At 42.5% G+C, this 12,914-nt stretch overlaps 1 protein-coding gene across 2 annotated transcripts in view; it reads right to left on the bottom strand.

The window, feature by feature from the left end:
* Positions 1-7,926: 7,926 nt before the first annotated feature.
* Positions 7,927-12,914, bottom strand: part of Pdlim1 (PDZ and LIM domain 1) — a 45,721-nt gene continuing 40,733 nt past the window's right edge. For both annotated transcript variants that reach the window (XM_090346198.1, XM_090346199.1), the window contains exons 6-7: positions 8,820-8,937; positions 7,927-8,428 (exon numbers count right to left, since the gene is read on the bottom strand). In XM_090346198.1, coding sequence (XP_090202324.1) covers positions 8,242-8,428; positions 8,820-8,937 — 305 coding nt within the window. In that variant the 3' untranslated portion in view covers positions 7,927-8,241. The remainder of the gene's footprint in view (positions 8,429-8,819; positions 8,938-12,914) is intronic.

The following is a 12,914-nucleotide window of genomic DNA, read 5'->3' as shown; positions in this document are numbered from 1 at the left end:
CTAGCACAACAATGTTCATTGCAGCACTATTCACCATAGCAAAGATATGGAACCAACCTAGATGTCCCTCAGTTGATGAGTGGATCAACAAGTTGTGGTATTTGTACACAATGGAATTCTATGCTGCTGTCAGAAAGAATGACATCGCCCCATTTGTTAGGAAATGGAAAGACTTAGAAAAAATCATATTAAGTGAAGTAAGCCAGACTCAAAGGAACTTAGGCTCAATGGTTTCCCTCATTCGTCATAATCAGTAGAAACCTTGGGCTCTACTACCAGAGATCTGCAATAGAGCAAAATCTTGATACATAAGGCCATATAGTATGAAGCTAATTGAAAGGACCTCCAGGATATTGAAACAAAAGCCATATAACAAATGATTGTTGTCCTTAATGTACTATGTTGTCTCTCATCTCCTTTGCTGTCCCTTGGTTATCTCATATTGTTATAGTATCTCACTTTGTTATCTGATATATTGAATTTATTTGTATTTGGTTATTTGAAATTTGATAGGGAAGGGGGGAAAACCAAGACAGGTGGGGGGTGTGGGGGGGGAGGGAAATAGGTACCAAGACATGTGAAAGGGTATCAATGTATGTGAATTAATGCACCTTCTATCTGGAAAATATCATGTAACCCTTTTACTAATTACAATAAAAAATGCAAAAAAAATCTCCTAAAAACGAATATTAGTAATTAAAAAAAAGCTATACTAGTTCAGAGTCAAGATATGATTCCTTGGCACACTGGGTAATGTGTGGCTATATTATTCCCCTGATAAAGCACCAGAGACATGGTGTGGCAGTCAGGGGATGGCAGCTTACTAGAAGACTCAGAATCTAAAGTCACTACTGCTAAAATCTGTCCCACATTTTCCAAAGTACCAACATATGTTGCTATTTAAGTCAAGTAATATTTATCCTCTACCCAAAGAACATGACTTTGTAATAGAGCTTATGAAAATTCTATCTTTGGCAGATATAAAGAAAATAATCATTTGAGTCTGGCTTACTTCACTTAATATGATTTTTTCTAAGTCTTTCCATTTCCTTACAAATGGGCCAATATCATTCTTTCTGATAGCAGCATAGAAATCCATTGGGTATAAATACCATATCTTGTTGATCCACTCATCAACTGAGGGACATCTGGGTTGGTTCCATATCTTTGCTATGGTAAATAGTGCTGCAATGAACATCGTTGTGCTAGTGGATTTAGTATGTCCTTGTTTCTGGACAACTGGGTAAATGCCAGGTAGTGGAATTACTGGGTCATATGGGGAGTTCCATATTTAGTCTTTTGAGGAACTGCCATACTGATTTTCATAGTGGTTGAATGAGTTTGTGCTCCCACCAACAGTGTAGTAGTGATCCCTCCTGGCCACATTCCCTCCAGCATCTGTTGTTATTAGATTTCTTGATCCTGGCCATTTTAACTGGAGTGAGGTGGAATCTTCAAGTTGTTTTGATGTGCATTTCTTCATGTGTCTATAGGCCATTTTTATTTCTTCTTCAGAGAAAACTCTCTTTAAGTCTTGGCCCATCTTTTAATAGTTTCCCTCATTTGTCATAATCAGTAGAAACCTTGGGCTCTCCTAGCAGAGATTTAGAATAGAACAAAATCTAGATACATAAGGCCATATAGTATGACGCTAAATATAAGGACCTCCAGGATATAGAAACAAAAGCCATGTAAGGAGTGATTGTTGTCCTTAATGTACTATGTTATCTCTCATCTCTTTTGCTGTCCCTTGGTTATCTCATATTGTTACAATATTTCACCTTGTTGTCTGATATATTTTATATATGCTTAATTGGTTATTTGAAATAGGATAGGGAAGGGGGGAAATCAAGATGAGCAGGAGAGGGGGGAGGGAAATGGGGACCATGACATGAGAAAGGGTATCAATATTTGTGAAGTAATGTACCTTCTATCTGGTGAATATAATGTAACCTTTCTATTAATTACAATTAAAAATATATGAAAAAAAAGAAGAAAAAAATAATCCTGATATTGCCCCCCCAAAAAAAAAACAATGTTGGGCCAGAGTTTGGCCTAGTGGTGGAGTATTTGCCTAGCATGCACAAAGATCCAGGTTCCATTCCTTGGTACCACATACATAGTAAAAGCCAGAAGTGATGCTGTAGCTCAAGTGGCAGAGCTCTAGCCTTGAGAAAGCCCAAGGACAGTGCTCAGGCCCTGAGTTCAAGCCCCGGGACTGGCAAAAGAAAAAAAAAAGTTAAGAATTTCAAACAGTTAAAATAGGAAAGGGAAGGGGAAAAACAAGATGATTGGGAGGGGATGGTGGGAGGAAAAGGGGGACAAAAACATGAGAAGGTTCATCAGTGTTCGAGAAGTAATGTAACCCACTACCTGACAACATTACCCTAACAATAAAATACAATAAATTTTAAAAAATAAAAACAAGAATTTCAAACAAATTTTTAACTTTACTTTTCCTTGAGAGTCTCAAGTTTCTATTAGAAGAGAGTGGTCATATTAGTAATAAGAGTACTCAAAATAAAAATAAGTAAAGGATAGCAATGGCAAGAAAAAAGTATATATTTTATACATATTAATATATACATATATATGTATATGAGAGATAAAAATAGGCAGAGACCAATAGATTCAGAAACAGCAAGATGGCATAAAAGAAGATCCAGGGGCTGGGAGTTTGGCCCTGTGGTAGAGTGCTTACCTAGCATGCACAAAGACCTGGGTTCAATTCCTTGGTACCACATGCATAGAAAAAAGCTGGAAGTGGTGCTGAGGCTCAAGTGGTAGAGCTCTAACCTTGAGAAAGTCCAAGGACAGTGCTCAGGCCCTGAGCTAAAGTCCAAGACTGGCGAAAAAAAAAAAAACAAAAACATGAAAGCAATAAAGAATATGATAGGAGAAAGAAAGAAAAAAAGAAAGAAAGAAAGAAAGAAAGGAAAGAAAGAAAGAAGGGAGGAAGAAAGAGGGAGAGAGAGAGAGAAAGAAAGAGAAAGAGGGGGAGAGAAGCCGGAAGTGGTGCTCTGGCTCAAGTGGTAGAGCGCTAGCCTTGAGAAAGCTCAAGGACAATGCCAGGCTCTGAGTTTTTTGGTACAAGACTCAAAAAAAAAAAAAAAGAGTTTCTCCAAAAACTTGCTTTACAATACTGATTTACTTTGCTTTTATTTCATAGTATAAATTTCATTTGAACCATTAAATTGCTTCAATAAGTCACAAAACAAATAAATTGGCAGTTTGATAAGCCTTTCTTTGGCCATTTTTAAGTAGGACAGAGGAATAAAGTGGGTATGGGCAGTAAATAAATGGAATATTATTTTGTATCCTAGAGAAAAATGCCATTACCAATATTTTAAGTTATCTAGAGGCCAACAGGAATAAAACTTCAAGACTCAAAGGTTAGGAGAAGCTGGGCGCCATGGCTCACACCTGTAATCCTAACTACTCAGGAAGCTGAGATCTGAAGATCATGGTTCAAAGCCAGTTCGGGCACTGAAGTCCATGAGACCCTTGTCGCCAATTAGAAAACCGGAAGTGGCACTGTGACTCCAGGGTAGGGTGGTACCCTTGAGCTGAAGAGTTCAGGGACAATGCCCAGGCCCAGAGTCCAAGGCCCACACCAACCAAAAAAAAAAAAGTTAGGAGAGAGCCAAGATGGCTGAGCAGAATTACTCTACACTGTGGGCAACTGTGACATAGAGAAGAGCCAGAGAATTAAAGGCAAAACTATGTTTTGAGGAAAATAGAATTAACAGGGATTCTAGACAATATAGGAGACAAGAGAAGCAGCCTGGAGACAAATAACATAGTTCACACAGCTTCAAGTCAGACATAATGCAAACCAGTGCTTTCAACCACAGGACAACTCCACTTCTAAATGTGAAATCCAGTTCCGGGAATGGACAGCTCTACACATCATTCTTTTGTCCCAAAGGAAATAAGTACTTGGGGTTCATGCACCAGAGCAGGAAAAGCATGGAATTCTGCAGCTCTCTGAATACAGCCTCACAAACACCTGCAGTCACCTGGCACGATCTAGAGAACATCACCCCTTCCCAGCTCATGCCCTGTGAGGCTAGGACCTAGATTCACCTCACCTTGTGCATCTGGAGTGGAGAAAAAGAACCCAGCTCCCAATGGCTCCAGTCCAGCCTAAAAGCCTGCACTTAGCTGGGGGAATCCAGCTGACGGCCTTCCAGGTTCACAGCTCCTGTGCACCTGCTGCCGGCAGATCTCCCCACAAACACCCAGGAAACTCCAAAAAAGTTGTTACCTGTGATCCCAGCCCCCCCAACACACACACACTTCCCTCTCCAATCAACACAAAAACACAAACTCTCCTCTCCCCTCTCAGCCTCAGGACTGCACTTACCCTGGCAAAATCGGGTTTCAGCAGCACACAGCTAGGAAAAGCTCCCTTTGGCTGAGCCATGCCTCAAGAGGAATCCTGCTGCTGGTGACCCCAGCCCCCCAAAATCTGCATTTGCTGGCAGGAGTTAGGGAAGTTCTTCATCCAGGCCCACAGTGTGAAAAGCATAGCATCCTTCAAGCTTGTCCTCGGAACCTGGGAGGAAGAGTCTGCCCCTGTGCTCTAGCTGCGGGACTGTCACTACCAGTGCCACCACCATTGCTTCTTACATGTGATCCAGGGATACCCCAACCCAACCCCTGGAGCCCCAGGACCACAGGGACCAAACCCACAAATGCTCAGTACATAGGACCTAGTCAGGGGCTCTCTCATGTTCTACATGTCAAGGATTTTTCTGGGGAACATGGCTCAAGGCCTCTGGAACACATCTGCTTACACACACACACACACACACACACACACACACACACACACACACACACACACAATCTTGATACCACATAGTCTTTCCCCAGCACCCGAAGAAGGTTCCAGACCATCTCGCAGTTCCACGAAGGCAGCTCACAGGACTACAAACCCCAATACTAATTGCAGCCAACCCATGGGACCTAGAGAAACTACACTTTGACCCAGAACCTCAAGTTTATGATTCCAATGCATGGCAGGGTGCCAGCACCAGCGGTGCTTTTATTAGATGGGCCTGAAAACAATAAGATCCCATATGATGTGCAGCTCCACAAGTATAAACACCCCGACCTATGTCTCCTGTGATCATCACAAGAGTACTGGGAAAGGACTCTCTGACATACCACAACTCGGGGACCACAACCCCACCATTGTCTTCCTTACCTGCGGTATCTGGAATAGTCCCCACATCCCGGCTGCCTCAAGCCCCAGGGTCATCTGAGTTCAAATTTAGACAATCTCAAAAAGAAGCTAATTAGTTAAGGTTACAATTGTTTTGGTTAGTTTTCCTAAGATGTATTTTAAAAAGATGTTCTAGAAAGGAAACTAATCAGCAATTCACGTTCTCTTTACTGTGGTGATTATAAAAGTGCCTAATGGAAAATTACAGACACATTAGAAAGTAGAATCTATTTTCTAGGTTCCCTTGCCTATTTCTGAGAGGGATATTGCTCAGAGTTCTCAAGACAAACAAAACCAATAGGGAAGATACAAATATATGTTAAAATTAATTATGGGGACAAGTTCAAGAACTGTAGAGGCTAAAAAGTCAAGCAATATGTCATTTGCAAACTTGAGAACCAGGAAATCAATGGTGTCATTTCCTGCCCATGACTGAAAGCCTGAAAAGAGGAAAAGAGTAGCCCAGTGGTACAAGTTCAGACTAGAAATTTTTAGAATTAAGGATGTGTGTGTGTGTGTGTGTGTGTGCTGCCAGAATCTAAATCCGGGCTTCCCACACGCAAGGTAAACAAACTATGGCTGAATTACTTCCCTGGTCACAGTGTGAATTAAATAAAACAAAACAAAATAAAACAGGCCAGGGAAACAGGAATGCCAATGTCCCAAGGCAAGAAAAGACAGATGGGTCCTAGAACCCTAAAAGCCAGTGGATTCAATGCATTGTATTCACATGATGATAGTGGATTTTCTATACTCAGTCTTCTGATTCAAATGCTAATTTCTCCCAGATTCACCTTCACATACCAAGAAATAATGTTCCATCAGGTCAATTGGTCAATGTGTGCAAAGAGAGAATTTCTCCGAGGATGTGTTCTGACTTTCCATATAAATTTTAGATTAATCTTGTCTTTATGATGGGGGGCTGGGAGTTTGGCCTAGTGGCAGAGTGATTGCCTAGCATGCACGAAGACCCAGGTTCGATTCCACATACACAGAAAAAAGCTGGAAGTGGTGCTAAGGCTCAAGTGGTAGAGTGCTAGCCTTGAGAAACTCCAAGGACAGTGCTCAGGCCCTGAGCCCAAGCCCAGGACTGGCAAAAAAAAAAAAAAAAATTAAAGACCATGATGGAATTTTGAATGAGTTGCATATAAACCTGCACATCAACTGAGAAGTAACTCATATTTTGCCTTATTGACTTGCAAATTATGAACATATATGTGTCTCCATTACTTAGATCTCTGTTAACCTATTTAGATCTTAGGGATCTGTGAATCCTGTACACATTACATTAAGGTTTACATTGACAACTCAAGAGTGGTTTGGGGGGAACAGAGGGAAGTAATACAATGTCATTTCATTTTCCTCAGTTTTATTAACTTAAAAAAATCATATATATTTAAGATGTATAACATGAGGTTCTGATACGCATGTGTTTGGTACATATATGAAATAATTGCCAAAATGAAATTAACGTATCTATCACTTCACACAGCTACCTGTGTGTGCGTGTGTGTGTTTGCATGTATGGATAGTGAGGATATATGCTTATTTCATATCTTAGCTATTGTGAATTATGCAGCAATTAACATGGAATGAAGAAGTTGAGTTATCTCATTTTCCTGGGTTGAATCCCAACTGATCTCAATCTTGTTAAAAAAAAAAAACTCTTTTGGTTTATTTCTTTTTTGTAAATGTGATTTATGGAGATAAATTTACAAACAAAATAAAACGTACAAACACAGCAACAAAGGAAAATAAAACCCTCATTTCCATTTCTTGGAATTTCCCTAACCATTTTACTATTCTCCAGACTTCTGTAGATAACATTACTGATGAAAATTCAGGCATTTCCCTAACATTTATACTTCCATAACAAACACCTGAAGAAGGCCTTTGGTTTATACAGCTACTGTGATTCCTTTTCTTTTGCATTTGTCACTACACTGATGACCCTACTAAAACTATCTATATATTTTTAATATATTTTATGGTTATTGTAAAGGTGATGTACAGAGGGGTTGCAGTTACCTAAGACAGCTAGTGAGAATCTTGTTAAAGCTGTAATGTGCAATAGGATTGTATGTGGTTGAGAGTTTGGGTATGTATGTTCAGTAAGGTACCGGCCTGTAGATTTTTTTCTTGTTCGTTTGCTTTCATTTTTGTTGTGTTCTTGTCTAGCTTTGGTATTAGGATATAATATACACCATTTTGCCAGCAACATTGCTCATTTCATGTGGGTATGTCACATCTGAAATTTTTTTCAGCATTTCAAACTTTCTTGCTATTCTGTCCTGATGGTCTAAAATCAGCCATCTTTCGTATTACTGCTGTCATTAATCTGTGTTTTGCTAGTCTCCTACCTCTCTTCATCTACTAGGAGAAAAAAAATTAGATCCATTAATAACTCTAACAACATGGCCGCTAGGCATTCAAGTGAAAGAGTCATGTGTCTCTCAGCTTAAATCAAAAACTAGAAATGCATAAGCTCCAGGACGAGGGCGTTATGAAGGGCAAGGTATGCCAAAAGTTCCGTTTCTCATGCCACCCAGCCAACCTGTGAATGCAAAGAAAAAGTCCTTACAGGAAATTAAAAGTGCTGTCCCAGAAAACATGCCAACTGTAAGAAAGCAATTCAAAGAAACAGAACAACACAGCCTGTCCAGGTGCTAAGAAAAGGCCTCAGGTGACAAAAGAAATAACACACATTTTAATAACCTCAATTTATTGAGTAAAAAGGAAATCAGTATCAGGCGCAGTGACCCAGTATGGTTCACGAGTGGCGATGGCAGGCGCAGCACGGGAGGAACACCAAGGTAAAGACAGGGCTGGGTGCTGCTGGCAGGACAATGGACGGAGCCAGGCGCCATTAACCGCCAAAGCCAGCAGCACAGCACCAGTGTGAGTCAGTTGGCCCAAGTGAGGGCAGGCAGGGGAAACACCGAGCGAAGGTGGGGCTTTCAGAGGACAAGAGGCCAGCAGAAGAGGAGCCCAGTCGGTGTGGGTCTGCTGGATCACTTGGGAAACACAGTGACCACATCGTAGCCCTCAGGGGGAGTGACCCGCTCCCGAGCGTGCTTCTCACAGTAGATTTGATCCTCTACGAAGAAATGGCCCTTCTGCTTCAGGTTGGTGCCGCAGTCAGTGCACACGTAACACTCAGGGTGGCGATGACGTTCTCGAAGCTTCACAAATACCCCCCTACAGCAAGGAGAAAGAGGACTGTGTCAGGGACATCACCGCTGTGGTGGCACCTGGCTCTTCACTGGTCTTCTTGAGCTGAGCATGGCGCTTCTCCACAAAAGCCCAGAAAAGCAAAGCCCAGGCCTCCCGCCTGGGCCTCCAGTTGTGAATGTAAGGAAGCCCCACCCACAGCCTGCCTTCTCTGCTCTGACCTTGTTCACAGCCTAAAGGTCCCACAAGCAGGCACTGCTGTACCACCTGCCTCTAGGACATGTCAGGACTGGCCTCTCTGCTCCACTGTCCCCAACAGGATATAGCTCATCCACACTGCCCAGTACCCAACCCTTCCCACACCTTTCTCCGTCACCCCACCTGCAGGGCTGCTGAGACAGGGGAGGTCGATACTCACACAATGCCAGTGCCACATTTGTCACACATGGGCAGCTTCTGAGCATTTCCAATTGAGGCAGCCACTTTGGTGACTGGAGCTTTAACACTTCTAAACCCTGAGGGCCTGTTGGGATCCCCTGAAACAAGGAAAACACCTGTATTAGCCCAATAGTACAGAAGTGCAAAATATCACAGACATTAGAACCCAACAGATGTGACTCTACTGTGTGTTAGTAAGCTAGTTACATAACCTTTCTGGGCTCCCAGCTTCCTTTTCTATAAACCATACAATCATTCTTCCTTTCATTGTTGCACAAAAAATGTGAAAGCAGCCAAGTGCACTGGCTCACCCTGTAATCCTAGCTACTCAAGAGGCTGAGATCTGAGGATTGTGGTTCAAAGCCAGCCCAGGCACTAAAGTCCATGAGACTCTTATCTCTAATTAACCACCAGAAAACCAGAAGTGGTGCTGTGGCTCAAGGGGTAGGATGGTAGCCTTGAGCTGAAAAGCTCAGGGAAAACCCTCAGGCCCAGAGTTCAAGCCCCATGACCAACAAAAAAAAATGTGAAAGCATATATATATATATATATATATATATATATACACACACACATATATACATATATATGCATATATACACATATTCCTCCTCTAGTATGGGACAGTCAACACTTATGACACAAATTACATTACATTACAATTTAATACATGCAAATACTGATATGTAACTTACCCAAGGGAGCTAGAGGTGTGGCTCAAGGGGTAGACAGAGCATAAGCCACCAAGCAAGAAGAGATCCTCAGTTCAAACCCTAGGGCCACACTGTCCCAAATATATATATATGCCTTATACAGATTAACAAATAAGTAAAAATAATGTCTGAGCCAGGTACCCGCTGGCTCAGATATTTATAATCCTAGCTACTCAGAAGGCTGAGATCTGAGGATAGAAGTTCAAATTCAGCCCTGGTAGATAAATCCAAGAGACTATTTCCCATTAACCAAAAAACCAGAAGTGGAGATGTGATTCAAGTGGTAAAACACTAGCCTTGAGCTAAAAGGCCAAGATATTTCTGGTAGTTAGAGATAAGAATCCCACCACAGACTTTTCTGCCCAAGCTTACTGCAAACCTCCATCCTCAAGGTGTTAGTCTCTTGACTAGCTAGGATTACAGGCACAAGCCTGCTGTGTTTTAAATGCCCTCTTAAACTTTGCACCCAAGGCAAATGTCATACTGCAAGCCCAGTGCCATCTCTGGGGAAGGGGACTCAGAAGTGCCAGGGAGGGCAGCAGCTTCAAGCATCCTGTCTCAGCATCCCAAAGAGGATCTTGTTTCCTGGTTGACAGTGCTTAGCTGCATAGAACGCATGACAACAAAGGAACAGCAGCATCTCTGCATGTCTGTACAATGTGGAGAACAAACTAACTTCTGAAGGGACCAGCTCAGCAAGGTCAGGGTCTCCTCCATGACAGAGGCCTTTTTCTCATAACTCCATCAGCAGAAAAATCACCAGAAAATAAAAAGAACTGCAAAAATCCACTTCCCTTCCTGGAATGAAGGGACCTGGATTGGATAAAACTGCTGTGCAGCAGCAGGGCAGGCATAGAGTTAAATGAGGCAGGCCTCACTGGGTTTGTTCAGTCCTACAGCGCCACCTGCTGGATAGAAGTTGTTCTCTCTAACTTTGCCAGCCAACAAATTCTATTTGTAACTAGTTTACTATTGGAATTTACTTTACTTTTATTTTTGACACTATTGCATTCATTGAAATTTTTTTCACTGAAAATGTAATTCAAGTACACATTAAAAGACATGGAAGAAACTACTAGCCTTCTTTTTTTAGCAAAATTCTGATTTTTGCCGGGTGCGATGGCTCATCCCTGTAATCCTAGCTACTCAGGAGGCTGAGATCTGAGAATCAAGGTTCAAAGGCAGCCTGGGCAAAAAGGAACTGAGACTCTTATCTCCAATTAACCTCTAGAAAACGGGAAGTGGGGCTTGGCTCAAGGGTAGGGCGGTAGCCTTGAACTGCAGAGCTCAGGGACAGCACTCAGGCCTAGTTTAAGCCCCATGACCCACAAAAAAAATTCTGATTTTTGTTTTAGGCAAAAAGACATATAGGGCCAGGTACACTATCAAACACTTGTAATTTCAGCTACATAGGTTAAAAAAAAAAAACCAAAGTAAAACAGAAACATTTTGGTTCAAAGACAGCTGTGGCAGAAATATTTTGATCTTTCTAAAAAGGGCTAGATGTGGCTCAAGTGTTAAGGGTGCTTGCCTAATATGTATAAGACTCTGAGTTTACACTGTAATACTATTTCTTAAGGCATCAGCTTCAGGGCATAAAAGTATGGTTCATAATCATACAAGTACATGTGGCTAAATTATATTCAACAGTTAAATGTAAGTAGAGCCAAGCACCAGAGGCTCACACGTGTAACCCTAGCTAGTCAAGAAACTAAGAACTGAGGATCGTGGTTTGAAGCCAGTCTGGAGACTTTCATCTCCAATTAACCATCAGAAAAACAGAAGTGGAGCTATGGCTCAAAGTGGCAGGGCAGAAAAGTTCAGGGACAGTGTCTGGGCTCTGAGTTCAAGCCCCACAACTAACAATACACACACACACACATACAGGTAAGTGGAGTAACATGGAACTTCTGGAAGGAGAAAGCTAGCTCAACTGAAAGGCGGCCTACCCAATTAGCCCTGTCCCCTTCCTTTATCCCACCAGGAACACAGTAAGATTGCTAGTGCACCAAGAGGGGGTGGGGGGGAGGGTAATGGGACCAAGACATGTGGAAGGGTATCAATGTATGTGAATTAATGCACCTTCTATCTGGCAAATATCATGTTACCCTTTTATTAAATACAATAAAAAAATAAAATAAAATAAAAAAAGATTGCTAGCGCACTCACTGCCAACTAGGACCATGAGGTAAATCTTGAGCAGGGAGGCCATAGGTCTGGTTGGTAGGGCGGAGATGAAAGTGTCCACACACTGATGAACATGACCTCAGAACTTATGTTTGAGACCAGATCATCTCTGAGTCCTCGTCTGAGCTGATGGGTGAAGAGTTTCACACAGTGAAACAAGCTACGACATCTCACGCATTTTTGCCAAAGCCATCCATAAGTGTGTGGAGCCCAAGCTGTCGACCAGATCTGACACTGACACTTTATGGTCAAGTCTGGCTCATTTATTCCCCACAGCACAAACACTCCAAACAAAGTGGGGGGCAGGAGAGGGAGTGAATGGCTGCTAGAATACTGCCACACAGAAAAGCAGCACTTTTTTCCTAACTGCCTGTGGGTACAAACTGCCACCTCTGCAAAGTCCCCTGCACCACTGGAGAGGAGGCACAGGTGCTGGGGGCTGTACATTGGGAAGCTGCAGTTCAGGGGCGACTTCTGGGAGAACTCTGGGAAGGGAAGAGGAAGGGAGAGCAGTAAAAGGCAGGATGTCAGCCATGTGCCTGAGCAGTCCCAGAAAGGGGCACAGGGACTACAGAAAGGCAGTCAAGAGGGGGCGCTCTTACACTTTTTTGGGGTGGAGGGAGGGTATTACTGAACTCAGGACACTGTACCTCTGAGCCATATCCCCAAAACTCTCTTGCTCTTGAGTTTTTAAAAGCCCATGCCAACTTAGGTGCCAGCAGCTCACACCTGTAATCCTAGCTACTCAGCTACATCTAAAGATAGTAGTTCAAAGCCAGCCCAAGCACGAAAATCTGCGTGATTCTTATTTCCAATAAAAATACACACAGAGGCCGGGAGTTTGGCCTAGTGGTTAAAGTGCTTGCCTAGCATGCATGAAGACCCGGGTTTGATTCCTCGGTACCACATATAGAAAAAAGCCGGAAGTGGTGCTGAGGCTCAAGTGGTAGAGCTCTAGCCTTGAGAAAGTCCAGGACAGTGCTCAGGCCCTGAGCTCAAGCCCATGACTGGCAAAAAAAAAAATAATAATAATAATAATAATACAAAGAGAGAGAGAGAGAGAGAGAGAGACAGAGACAGAGACAGAGACAGAGACAGAGAGACAGAGACAGACAGAGACAGAGAGCACGCGCACCAGAAGTGGAGCTGTGGTTTAAATGGCAGTGTCAGTCTTG

The sequence above is a fragment of the Megascapheus bottae genome, chromosome 15 (assembly GCF_031878675.1).
Source record: "Megascapheus bottae isolate mThoBot1 chromosome 15, mThoBot2.hap1, whole genome shotgun sequence".
Taxonomy (NCBI): Eukaryota; Metazoa; Chordata; class Mammalia; order Rodentia; family Geomyidae; genus Megascapheus; species Megascapheus bottae.
This window is presented reverse-complemented; position numbering and strand designations above follow the sequence as displayed.